The sequence below is a fragment of the Octopus bimaculoides genome, chromosome 3, assembly GCF_001194135.2.
Source record: "Octopus bimaculoides isolate UCB-OBI-ISO-001 chromosome 3, ASM119413v2, whole genome shotgun sequence".
Classification (NCBI taxonomy): Eukaryota; Metazoa; Mollusca; class Cephalopoda; order Octopoda; family Octopodidae; genus Octopus; species Octopus bimaculoides.
The window spans coordinates 38,482,893-38,497,609 of record NC_068983.1 but is presented as its reverse complement, the minus strand read 5'-3'; the positions used below and the strand labels follow the sequence as shown (position 1 = coordinate 38,497,609).

The window sequence follows — 14,717 nt, the reverse complement described above, 5'->3', positions numbered from 1 at the left end:
GTGTAGCCATCTGGTTTCACCAGTCCTCAGTCAAATCGTCCATGGAAAGCGGACGTTAAATGACGATGACGACGACGACGATGATGACGATGACGATGACGACGACGATGATGACGACAACGATGATGATGACGACGATGATATATATATATATATGCATATACGTACAATTTTTGCATACATACATGTTCACTTACAGTTGTTTTGATTTTGCTCAAAAGAATTTATTTCTTTTGGGCAAAATCGAAACAGCTGTAAATGAACATGTTGAATTTTTGCAGTTGATAAATTATATTAATGGTACATCTCCATTTTCTGGTTTTTATTTTGAATATTTATAAACCAAGATTTATATTTAAACCTATTATTTTATGAATATTACTATTTATAACAAAATAATAGCTAACAAATCAGTAATTCATTGGATATTTTCTATCCCTTAAGGTGGTTTTTTAACCTCTATTTAAATTTACATATATATAGAGAGAGAGATAGATACATACATGCATACATACATACGTACGTCGTCATCATCAGTTAACATCTGCTTTCCATGCCGGCATGAGTTAGTTGGTTTGACTGGAACTGGTAAGCTGGAGGGCTGCATTATGTCCCAGTCTGATTTGGCATGGTGTTTATGGCTGGATGCCCTTACACATACATATATATATGAAACTGATAGCAATATGGTGGTGTCTGTGCACATATGTTAATATTTTTCTCTCCAGTCATCTTATGTTGTCCTCTGATGACTCCTGTCAAAAGCCCACTTATGAATTTAACCAGTCGTATGACCCAGTGTGTCCATTATCACAGTGATTTATCTTTATCCATTATCCCCCCTATTTCTGTCTGAGGAAGCAGCAACACATTGGAGAAACTCTAGAGCAGTGGTTATCAACCACTTTTTGTCTGTGGACCTGTTTGATTCCTGTTTTACTTGGGTGAACCCTCATAGCCATTCAGTGTCTAAGAAATCCCATTATATTTTTAGAATTAAATATTGTTAGGAATTGTATATAAAAAAAAATTAAGATATTTGGCATATTGAAGAAGTGCAAGCAATTTATTGCGCATACATGGTTTTTAATCCGGCTCTGTACATATGTATGTATATGTGACAAGGAATCTCCCTTTGTCTTTCAGTTTTCCTTATTTCTTTTAACCCATGCTAGCATCGAAGGCAGACGTTAAATGATGATGATGATGACTCTTTTTTCTTTTCTTTTTCTCACTCTTCCTATCATTTTCTCTCTTTGTTAACCTTCTCTTCTCTCTCTTTTTTCTTCCCTTTATATATACATTTCTTGTTTCATTTTTCTCTCTTTCTCTCTCCTTTTTCTCTTCTCATTGATTGAAATGACAACGATGATAATGATGATGATGATGATATAATGGTCCCCTAAGTGCCATCTCAGCAACTGACTGAATGCTATAACATCCAGCTTATTAATTACTGTAATGTCACACAACTATAACGACGTTAGAAAAAAACCTTGTACAGATGTACAAATACATGTTGTTAACTTCAATTATTCCATAGATTGAAGGCCTTGAATTGGAAAAACGAGAGTTGGAACGGCAAGTGAACGAACTGAAGGCTAAATGCGAGCAAATCGAGAAGAGAGCAGCCGAACAGAGAATGGTCGAAGAAAAGAAACATGCAGATGAATCAAATTTCCTAAAGAGAACCATTGCACAGCTGAAGGTAGGTTTTTAGATAACACACACACACACACACACACACACACACACACACACACACACACACACACACACACACACACACACACACACACACACACACACACACACACACACACACACACACACACAGTTAAATGAATTGAGGTGCAAGCATGGCTGTGTGGTAAGAAGCTTGTTTCCCAACCGCATGATTCCAAGTTCAGTCCCATTGTGTGGCACCTTGGGCAAGTGTCTTCTACTATAGAATTAGGCTGACCAAATCCATGTGAGTGGATTTGGTAGACGGAAACTGAAAGTAGCTCGTCATATATGTGTGTGTGTGTGTGTGTGTGTGTTTGTGCGTGTGTGTGTGTGTGTGAGCGCGCGTGTGTGCGCGCGCGCGTGTGTGTGTGTGTGGGTTTGTGCATGTGTGCATGCATGTGTGTATGGGTGTGTGCATGTGTCTGTGTCTGTGTTTGTCCCCCCACCATTGCTTGACAACCAATGCTGGTGTGTTTATATTTCCATAACCTAGCAGTTTGTCAAAAGAGATTGATAAAATAAGTACTAGGCTTACAAAGAATAAGTCCCGGGGTTGATTTCTTTGACTAAAAAACCCTTTAAAGCGGTGCTCCAGCATGGCCTCAAGTAAAAAAAATAAAAAGATACAGAATATTGGGAAGGCAAGATATTTGGATTAAGTAAATTTACAGTTATACTGAGAAGAATAAGTCTTTAATATTGGTTTCCAATTTTGGCACAATGCCAGCAAGTTCAGGGGAGTGATTAGGTCAATTACATCAACCCCAGTGCTCAACTGCTAACCATTTCTCAATATAATAAAAAAACCCTTCTATATCCAGCCATAAGATGTCATTTCACTCATATACTCTTTTACTCTTTTATTTGTTTCCGTCATTTGACTGTGGCCATGCTGGAGTAAAAGAGTATATGAGTGAAATGACATCTTATGGCTGGATATAGAAGGGTTTTTTTTGTAAGCCTAATACTTATTCTATCGGTCACTTTTGCCGAACCGCTAAGTTACAGGGATGTAAACACACCAGCGATGCTGGGGGAACAAAACAGACACACAAACATACACGTACACACACACACACACACACACACACACATATATACATATATACGACAGGCTTCTTTCAGTTTCCGCCTACGAAATACACTCACAAGGCTTTGGTCGGCCCAAGGCTATAGTTGAAGACACTTGCCCAAAGTCCCACGCAGAGGGACTGAACCCGGAACCATGTGGTTCGTAAGCAAGCTACTTACCACACAGCCACTCCTACGCTATATAGTATAAAAACAATGTACAATTTGGTTACCAAGGAAACTGATAATGGTCTGTGTTGGGGAGAAAAAAATCAATCAATATAGAATTCGAAAGATTGGTAAAGTTTATTTGCCATGCGGATTGTAGAATGTAAATGTTCTGTCTCTGTAGATTACAAGTCATGCATGATTCGAGTCCCACGGGCAGTTCTGTGCATAATTTGGTATTTTAGTTATGTGTTTATGATGTGTGAGGTTTAATTTAATTTCAAATTCATAATAGAAATTCTAAATATTTCTTTGTCATATGTTATTAATATTAGTGTAGGAATTTAAGCAGTACGCTTACAAGATTGGTTGCACGTTGCACAAATAGCTTAGTGGCATTTCATCTGTCTTTAGATTGTGAGTTGAAATTCTACTGAGGTCGACTTGGCCTTTCATTCTTTTGGGGTCAATAAAATAAGCACCAGTTGAGCACTGGAGTTGATGTCATTAATTTATCACTCCCCACCCCGAAAATTTCAAGCCTTGAGCCTATAGGGGAAAGGGATATTAGTATAGGAATTTTACTATACCATACATTACAAATATTCTTTTCTACTCCATGCACAAGGCCCAGAATTGTTGGGGAGGGCCAGTCGATTAGATCGACTCCAGTATGCAACTGGTACTTAATTTATCGACCTAGAAAGGATGAAAGGCAAAGTCAACCTTGGCAGAATTTGAACTCAGAATGTAAAGACAGACGAAATACCACTAAGCATTTTGCCCAGCATATTAACATTTGTGCTAGCTCACTGCCTTCATACTTTACAAATATTAATAAAGAATTGTTCAAGATGATGAATTGGCAAAGTCGTTAACGCATTGGGCCAACAATGCCATGGCATTCATTTCATTTTTCTGCACTTTGAGTTTAAATCCTCAAGGGGTCAACTTAATTTTTTTTTATTCTTTGAGGTTTGTTGGTCTAGTGATTAGCACCTTGTACTCACGATCACAAGATCGTGATTTCAATTCCATGACCATGTGGTGCATTGTACTCTTGAGCAAAACACTTCATTCTACGTTGCTTCAGTCCACTCAACTGTAAGTAACAATGTAATGGACTGGAATCCCATCCAAGGGCAATATTATACCATGGTAAGTGGGTAACTGGCCCTATAAACCCTAGGACTTGAGACTGTAATGTTCCGGGTCTGATGATACATGATGATGAATCAAGGGCACTGAATTAGCAGAAACGTTAGAAGGTTAGGCTAGATACCTTGTGGTGTCTGTTCCAGCCCTTTGCATCCTGACTGCAATGCTTACCATGACAGTGGTGTCCAGCTGTATCGGTCTAAGTTGGTGGCCTTTCTTTTGGATAAACATCTATGGCTTTGAGAGGGGAGACTTGTATGCATGAACAACTGTCAGTCTGCTTCATGTGCAAATGAATGGTCCTCATAGATTGATGGAGGTCCCCAGAAGTCTTTTCAAAATTGTAGTAACATTGAGAATATCAGGGACAGAGAAAACTTTATTATATGAAGAAAAACATAAATATATTGTAAAAGTATTATGAAATACTGGAGTCCTCATGTGGCAGGCAGGGGAGATATAAACCATGTAGCGAGTCAGTAACATCTCATGGGCTCTCATTTGCATGCAGAAGATGTGCCTGGTCACTTTGATGCAACAGTGTACACAGTTGAGTGGATTATGACAGTTACTAGTTTGAGTCCCATGGATCTATGCACATCTTTCTTGGATTCATGTTTATAAAGTATTTAGTTGAATTTAAAGTTCATGTTTATAATGTTTGTGTGTGTGTGTGAAAAGCACCATTCGAGCATGGTCAATGCCAGTGCCAGCTGACTGGTCCTGAGCCGGTGGCATGTAAAAAGCACTATTCGAGCGTGGTCGTTGCCAGTGCTACCTGACTGGCTCCGATACTGATGGACGTAAAAAGCACCATTCAAGTATGGCTGATGCCACCACCGCCTGATTGGCCCTCATGCCGTTGGCATGTAAAAAGCACCTACTACACTCTTGGAGTTGTTGGCGTTAGGAAGGGCATCCAGCTGTAGAAACATTGACAGATCAGATTGGAGCCTGGTGCAGCCTTCTGGCTTGCCAACCCTCAATCAAACCGTCCAACCCATGCCAGCATGGAAAGCGGACGTTAAACGACGACGACGATGATGATGATATATATGGTTCAAAATTGTACACAGAAACAAAAAGCCAAAGATAGAAGCAAGTGAGGGAGGGGAAAAGAAATGAATTGTTTTGGTTTGTTGCTTAGGAAAAATGGATGAGTCTTTGACATTTCAAACCTACTCTCTTCTACAGAAAAGTATGAGAAGAGAAAGCAGATGGAGAAAGAAAAACATGTGTAGATTAACAGTTGCACATGCATGCATGCACACACACACACACACACACACACACACACACACACACACACACACACACACACATGTATGTATGTATGTATGTATATGTGCAGAGGACCCATTTTCTAGTTTATATTCAGCCTCTAACTGAGAGATTCAAGTGGTCCTGAAGGACAGATTCATCTTTCCAGAGGTAGCAGTAACATCACTCCAATCAGATATGTTCCTGCTCTTCAGGAGTGCAAAACTTAAGGACAGACTCAACATTTCTTACCATTTAAACAAAATAAAATATCAGGATTTGTTTGAGAAGACCCTTGTGAAAGGATGGTATGTGACCTCACACCCTATTGAAGTTGGCTGCTGCAGCTTCCTGCATGATTGGTGTGCTACTTCTGATAGAAGATTGGTCTAGAAACCAAACAGTTGAAGAAAGCCACCAAGGAGATAGGCTTGGCAGCAGAAACCAGCTGAAGGGGGCTGTGGTTGACAAGAGATCATAGGTGGACTTTCATATCAGTATGGGTGCTTATTGTTATCCCGATTTGGTGCTTATATTAGAACAAGTCTCCTACTTTACCAATTGTACTGTTCGCATCACTTTCTATGCTTCCATTTTTTCTGATCATATTGCACATGTAGAAGAAATTGTCCAGATCTTCTATAATCTCCTGTCTGAAGAAAATGGTATCTTGGGTCGCGGCATTAACCTGCATCACTGTAGCCTTTCAGCAGCTAATTCTGAGCTTGATTGGTCTTGCTTGTTCTTCGAGCGAGTTAGTTCTTGCAACTCAGATGGTTGGTGTAAGCCAGATCTAGTCACACTTTGAACTCAGCATTACCAGCCGAATCACTGCAAATAAGAACTGATGCATTTCAAGGAAGAAATAAAACAAACATCAAGGAAAATAAAGAGCTACAAAGCTGCTGGATAAGAACCAAATTTCAGCTGATCTCTTTAAGCAGAAGCAATAACATAGCTAAAAAAATTCTGTTTAACAGCTGTCAGCAACAGTAAGCTCTGACTGGTTGGAGAAGATGGGTCCTTGTGATAATTCCAAAACCTAGCAGACTGAAACAAATGGGAGGATGTACATTTCTCCCACCACAAGGAAAAGTTTTCTGCAACAGGATTCAAAACAGTATTGATGTAACACAGCAAGAAGAGTAAACAGCGTTTTTTTAAATTCTAACTGTTCTTCACAGTGCAAATTTTCCTGCTTGGAAATATCACGGAAAGGTGTGTAGAATTCCAGCAGGTTTTGACACTCAACCAGTAGTAATAACCCTCACAAACAAAGCATTCTCTAGCAAGTATAGCTTAGTAACATGGACAATACCTACACTAATTGTTTTACATCATTATCATCATTGCCATTTAACATCCGCTTTCCATGCTGGCATGGGTTAGACAGTTTGACTAAGGACTGGCAAGCCAGAAGGGTGTACTAGGCTCTAATCTGATCTGGCAAGGTTTCTACAGCTGGATGCCCTTTCTAACACCAACCACTCCAAAGGTATAGTGGGTGCTTTTTACATGCCACCAGCACGAGGGCCAGTCAGGCAGTACTGGCTTCAACCATGCCTTGAATGGTGCTTTTTACTGGCATGAGAGCCACTGGCAATGACCATACTCAAATGGTACTTTTTACATGCCACTGGCACGGGAGCCAGTTAGGTGGCACTGACAACGACCATACTCGAATGGTACTTTTTACATGCCACCGGCACAAGAGCCAGTATCTATGTAATCATGAACTGCTATAGACACCTTCTTGGCTCTTCAATCCTTGAAACACCGACATATCCAGGATAAGACAAATGGAGACAGAAAATAGGACAACTGGAGAGAGAGCGAGAGGGAAAGAAAATGGGAGAACTAGGAGGGAAGAGTGAAAAAGAACTTCACCAGCACCCAATTAGTACAAGTTCTTAGCTGACTAGACTATAGTGACATGAAATGAATTGCATTGCACACCATGCTGCCAGGATTAGGAAATGAAACTACAACCTTACTGCCTTCAGGCCAACCCCATTAACTACTGGGCCATGCCCCTTCACAGTGTTAATCTAAAATAACAGATTACTGTAATGTTTGTTGGTGTGGGAATTATATATTTCTGTAATGTTTATAATAGCATTTGTCTGTGTACAGATGTGTCAAGGTTGTGCTGGGCTGTAACACATCAATAAATAACAAACAGCCATTTAACATGTCACAATGTAAATGGTTGGCTGCACATGTGTGTGTGTGTGTGTGTGTGTGTGGCTGTGTGCATGTGTGTGTGTGTATGAGGGTGTCTACATTCTATGAATTACATGTGTATTCACTGTAGTGTATATATTTGTATGAATGTGTGAATGTGTGTAAGTATGTGTCTGTGTATATATATACTGTAGAAGGTTGTGTGAGTATATTTACATTATGTGTGTGCATGTGCTGGCATTATATGAATGTGTTTGTGCCTGCATTGTATTGATCTGTGTGTTATTATTATAAGAATGTGTGTGTGTGTGTGTGTGTGTGTGTGTGGCCACATACACATGAATGAATGTGTATGCGTGTGTGCACACTGTAGGAAGTGTATATATGCAATTTTGAATGTATGTATGTGTCCACATAGTATGTATGTATGAGTGTGTGTGTGTGTGTGTGTACCCATGATAAGAAAGTGTGCTTGTGTGTGCACACATGTATTTGTGTGTATGTGTGTGTGTGTGGGGGGGCACATACACATGAATGAATGTGTATGCATGTATGCACACTGTAGGAGATGTTGTATATACACAATTTGTGAATGTATGCATGTGCCCACTTAGTATGTATGTGTGTGTGTACACATGGTAAGAAAGTGTGCTCATGTGTGCATACATGTTTGTGTGTATGTGTGAGTGTGTGTGTGTGTGTGTGTGCGTGTGTATTGTATGAATGTGTGTGTACTCAGTATACGAATGTGTGTCTGTCCTTATTGTAAGAACATTGTGCATCAACATTATGTGAACATCAGTATGTGTAAATCATATGAATATATTTCATTTGCCTGAATGTGTATGTGCGAGTGTGTGTGTGTGTGAGAGAGAGAGAGAGAGAGAGAGAGAGCGAGAGAGAGAGAGAGAGAGAGAGAGAGAGAGGGGGAGAGACAGAAAGTCAGAGAGGAAGTGTGTGTTTGTTGTGCGTGTATATGTTTTTGTATGTGCATCCATTTTGTGTGAACGTGAGTACATGCGTGTGTGTGTGTGTGTGTGTGTGTGTGTGCGCGCGCGCGCGCGCGTGTGTGTGAGTGTGTGTGTGTGTGTATGTGTGCGTGTGTACACATCCACATTGTTCAATATATGCATTTATGTATTGACTGACTGCATTTGTGTTTGGTTCCTTTGATTAGAGTTCCAATGAAAACAGAGTTCCCAACTATCTCCAAATCGGTTCAACCTTAATTTGCATATTTTAATGTTGTTGTTGTTTAACCTGAGGTCAGCTCTGCTTGAATGGAAATATACTCAAAGTCATTTCAGTTGTGATCATTCAATCTTTTTAATCGGTTTTAATGTACCAAGAAAGTACGTTATTCAATCTATCATCATCATCATCGTCGTCGTCGTCGTCATCATCGTCATCCTCATCATCATCATTCTCATCATCATTATCCTCATCAACATCATAGTAAGTGGAACCTCACAAGTAAAATCCAAGCGAGTTGTATAATACTGCCAGCTACTCTTCAGGCCAAGAATATCTTGATTAGATTAAAGGCTACATTGTTGCAAGGAGGTACATTTTGACACAAAGAGGATCCAATCAGAATGTAGACACATTCTGACTGAATCTTCTTTGCGTCAACATGTACCTCCTTGTGATAATATAACCTTTAACCTAATCAAGATATCCTTGGCCTGAAGAGTACTTAGTGATATACACCTCGCTTGGGTTTTTACCACTTTTGAGGTTGCACGCGCTATGAAACGTATGTAGCCCGGTGAGTTCGAAACCCGGACCGGGCTGCGTGTTGTGTTCTTGAGCAAGACACTTTATTTCATGTTGCTCCAGTTCACTCAGCTGTAGAAATGAGTTGCGACGTCACTGATACCAAGCTGTATCGGTCTTTGCCTTTCCCTTGGATAACATCAGTGGTGTGGAGAGGGGAGACCGGTATGCATGGGTGACTGCTGGTCTTCCATAAACATCCTTGCCCGGACTTGTGTGCCTTGGAAGGTAACTTTCTAGATGCAATCCCATGGTCATTCGTGACCAAAAGGGGTTTCCGCTCCGCTCTGCTCCTATTCCGTATCTCTAATATTTTTTTTCGCACACTCAGCAACCCTGGCTACCTACTGAGGATTATAAAAAGAACTTTTTTTCAGCTCATTATTCTTCAATAAAAATTTAAAAGATCCGCAACCTTCCATCTCAATAAACCACTATTCTCCCTGAAAGTTGTTTTTTGTATTTACTACGGATTGCTTAAAGCTAACTTTCTTCCTACATCTCGATCCCTGGATCTTGCATTTATATATATATATATATATATATATATATATGTGTGTGTGTGTATATATATTAGTAGTGTAGAGAATGTGTTTGTTGTATGTATATTTGGTAACTAAGATTGTGAACCTATAATGAATAGTTGGTCAACTGTACTCAGCATTAAATTAGAAAAATAGCAGATAACGTTTGAAAGTTATGAAAAATACCAGATGCCATTAACTGGTGACATGGTACATGACGTCAAGTGCTGTTCATCATAGCACATATATCAGACAACACTTCTTGAAATTTATGTGCAGTTTAGGCATATGGCAGCAGAATGTAATTAATTCATTTTTATGTTGTTTAGAACTGGATAATGTAAAGTTTTTTTTTGTTTTTTTTTTTTTGTTTATTCTGTAAAACAGGAAACCTAACGCAGTGCCTTGACCTGATTCTAAACGTTGATGCTCTTTCAGAAATAGTTGGGACAGTGATAGCAAAATTGTTAATAGCACTGGACAAAATGCTTTGCTGTTCTATATTCTAAGTTCAAATCCCTCTATAGTTAGTTTTATTTTTTATACCTTTTGAAGGGTGTCGATTAAATAAATAACCACTGAAGTAGCAAGGCCGATCAAGTTCTTCTTAAAGTATGTAGCCCTGCACCTTTGTTAAAATCAGCGTCTCATTTATTTGTATATTTCCAAATACACTTTGAGAGAAGTGTATTGTTTTCCAAATGGCAGTGTTGGTTCAGGTAATTTTGAATGAATGCACTATGAATCTTATATAATTTGTCTGTGTGTCTTCTTGATGACGTCAGTACGATTTTGTGAAGTAAGCCTCCAAGCATTTCATTTTCAAAGGAAAGAGATCGATAATTCAGCAATTGTATAGGTAAAATATTTTGCGTTATAGCTTTTAGTAACGCTAGACATATTCTGAAAGCAACTATGGCTCACTTTTATACAGTTTTTGTCAAAAAGTTTGGGAAACTTGCAGGAGCTGAGAAAATCGTTTTTGATCAGAGAGTGGAAGTTTCTCGCTACACTGGCGATGTTATTACTGTGGGTCACACCGTATTATATTTTTAAGTTGGTCATTTGTTGCCTTTGGTGTATATGCAGTGTTTTTTTCTTTATAGTGATTCCGTGTATGAAGAGAACACATTCGTTTGACAACTGAATAGTCATAGTTTTTATTCATGTAGTTATCTATATATCTCTTCTCGTCTCTCTCTTTCTCTCTCGCACCCTATAACTATTTATAGATAGCTTTACACATACGTATATACGGACATGCATACATGCATACATACTTGCATACATACATTTATATTTATTATAATATGCACGCGCATATATATGTGTGTGTGTATACACACCCATGTGTATTTACATGTGTGTGTATATATATATATATATGTATGTATATATGTATGTATGTATGTATGTGTCTGTGTGTTAGTCGAAAGTTTTTAATCAATTGAATTTACACATGCAATGAGAAGAAAAATATCATTTAAGTTAATGAAAATTATTGTGAAGAAAAGCAAGGAAGACAATTGGAAATATAAATTCATTAAAAATTAAATGGGAACATACAGTGAAGAGTGAGTCTGATCTTTGGAAATTATGATGATAGTTCCGGACATGTTTTGGTCTTATTAGACTTCATCAGCGTAACTACTAGACCCTTGAATGACTTGACTGTGAGAGAATATATTAGCTCTGTGTAGCATGTCAAATTTGTGGAATTCTTGGTTCTTGAGGCTATCTTTCACCCTCATTTGTGTTGGTTTCAGTTGCCACCGAGCGATTGTTATATCATCCCTGGAAGCGGAAATAATTTTAATAAATCAATAAATTTATCTCGTATAGTATTTAATATATTCTTATATACATTTCGTGTTGAAATATATGATACAGTTCACTCTGAGTTATTTTCCTTTTACATAATGTTTCGTTATCTAGGTTTAACTGTGTTCTACTACTTTTTGTATATCTTTAAGTATCTCGTTCTGCTGGAGACAAGGCAGGGCAACAACTGTACTGATGACACCTGTTGAAACAGAAACACGTATCCACAGCTGTCCTCTTGTCTACAAACAATTTCCTTAATGGCATTTCAGTTTTGGAGAATACTTGATTCTTGAGGTTATTTCACTTCTCGTTTAGAATTGGTCCACACTGCCGTCAGGTGATTGTTCTTCCATCACTTGGATCTAAGATAATTTCAATACACGAAGAATATATCTTGTATGGTATTTAATATACCATTATCTATCATTGTTGTTCAAATACATGGCACTGGCTACTTCGAGTTATTTCCCTTAGTTTGTTTTCTTCAACACGCGTGTAGGCACACACATATAATTTAGTTGTTGCTGTTTTGTCTTTATTTCAAATCAATCTTCATTGAGCAGGCCAATGTGTTTGCATGGCTGAGTGCTTAATACGTCTGCTTCATAGTTATGTAGATTTGGTGGGGGGTCCTATCCCATTATGTTACTCTCTAGTTGAGTGTCTTCAAGCGTCGTATCGAGTCAACCAAAGAGCGGAATTTGGTTGATGGAAACTGCGTGGAAACCGTTCCTTTCCTTGAACGATAGATGTAAACCTTCGCCTTATTCCGTTTCCACTCCCGCTCTATATGTCCTTGAGTGCTTTTAGCGAAGATCACTCTGTTCCCAGCATTTGGACCAGGTCTCCTTTTTCTCCCTCCTGTCAGTTTTGGAGGCCCAGAGATGGCTCATGAGTGCTGACATTTCCTTTTCCTACCAAGCCACGTAAAAAAAAAATCCCTTAGTGCTATGACCATTACCTCTTTATCGTGAACACAATGGATCCATGGCTGAGCACAATGAATTCATGGCCACACTAATCAACACATCCTTTTTTAAGAAGTAGGTTGTTATTAGAGGGAAATTTAGCGTTTATTTCCAACGGGAACGGTAACCGTGCACACAGTTCCTCTTTAGCTCATCGACTAACAGAAGTTATTTTAGTGCCTGTATGAATTTTTATGTTAGTGGGAACAGAGTGCGAGAAATAGAATTCTTGGAATGGTGTTGTAGTGTTTTTCAGTGAGTGCTTTGAATGTGTCTGGGCGTTTGCAGATGATTGCATATAGGCTATTGGGAAGGCTTGTAAAGGTAGGAGCTTATTGCAATAACAGGCTGTGCTCATAGTGGTGATTTTTTTTTTACATAATGTGAACTTAATATTTAGCACTCTAATTCAGCCCGATCCGGTTTCTAAAAGATTCAAATTCTCAACACAGTAACCAAACCACCGATCAAAATTAACAATCGAATCTGCAATCAAATCACCAACATCATCTAATCCTACACCGTTCTGTTATTAAGTAGTCCCAATCCAATTATCTTTGCAGGAGATTAATTCATCGTTTAATTTGCGATATATATATATATATATATATATATATATTGCTGTGTCTGAGGAGAGTCATTCTATTTTAGTGCCTTATTATTTAACACACTCACCGGTAAAAATATATAAGTAAATGAGTGGAAACTTTACCGGTCAGTGTGTTAAATTATAAGGCACTAAAAGAGAATGGCTCTCCCCAGATACAACAAAATATGTTTCGAGTACTGCAAGCTGGAAGAATAGTTGTTAGCGCGTCGGGAAAATGTTTCGTGATATGTTTTTTTCTGACTCTTTACGTTCTGAGTTCAATTCCCGCCGTGGTCCTTTGCTTTTCATCCTTTGAAGGTCGACAAAGTAAAGCATCAGTCTAAATACAGGGGCCAATGGAATCGATTACTCCCCCTCCTGTCAAAATTGCTAGTCGTGGGTTTAAATTAGTAACCCTTTTATGCGTAGGGTTACTTTTGTTCACTAGAAGACCTTATCCATTGGAATTCACACCTCATCTACCCTTAAAGCACAGGCGGCACTGAAACGATTCGATTGGGGTTCGTAGTTGTTGCGCCATGCTTGCAACAAGCGTAAAAGGCGCCAGCAACATCAACCGATTAAAGATCGACCCAACCCAGCCCTGTTGTCCTAAACAGCTTCAATATTGATGTTAAATTTTCTCTTTTCTAATCTCCAATCAATTAGGCCTTGATGCATTATCTAAGATTTACTGGTTTATGGAGTATTAACGATGTAGTAGGTGCTTGCGACGATAGCGGGGACGTTTGAGAAAGGACCTAAGACGGCAGTTCATTGTTTAGATAATGAATAAGATAAGCCGTGATGGCTTGAAGAGATATTTTGGTTGTGTGGCTTTTAGAAGGCAACTGTGAGCGTTGTTAGAGGCAAAGAAAACATCGATTCTGTAGAAGTCTAAAAACAGTCTGTTTTTCATATCGATTTTTGTGAAATTAATTGTTTCTCTTGTTGCCCTTTCGTATGTGTATGGGTATGTGTGTATGTGTGTGTGTATATATGTGCGTATGAATGTATGTTTATATATGCGTGTATGAACGTATGTGTGTATATGTGTATATATGTATGTATATATTCATGTATGTAGGGGTGTATGTATATATTTACGTATGTATGTGTGTATGAATGCTTAAATGGATGTGTGTGTGTTTTTCTCTATATAAATGTTTTTCTTTTTACATTTAAATATATACATATATGTATACATATGTGCATGTATGTATTTGTGTGTGTCTGCATGTACTTGTATATCTATCTATCTATCTAGATAATATAATATATATATATATTTAATACATATATACAAACACACACACACACACACACATATATATATATATATGAATGTAAGTATTCGTGTCCGTATGTCGACATAAATGTATTTACGCACGTACCCGCGCGCGCACTGACACACACACACACAGACTATTTATCTATGCGTATGTAATATATATATATATATATATA

At 38.4% G+C, this 14,717-nt stretch overlaps 1 protein-coding gene across 1 annotated transcript in view; it reads left to right on the top strand.

Annotated features, from left to right (window-relative positions):
* Positions 1 to 14,717, top strand: part of LOC106875591 (33 kDa inner dynein arm light chain, axonemal) — a 45,501-nt gene that overhangs the window by 25,472 nt on the left and 5,312 nt on the right. The window contains exons 5-6 of the mRNA XM_014923807.2: positions 729 to 850; positions 1,544 to 1,708. Of these exons, the coding sequence (XP_014779293.1) occupies positions 729 to 850; positions 1,544 to 1,708 (287 nt within the window). The remainder of the gene's footprint in view (positions 1 to 728; positions 851 to 1,543; positions 1,709 to 14,717) is intronic.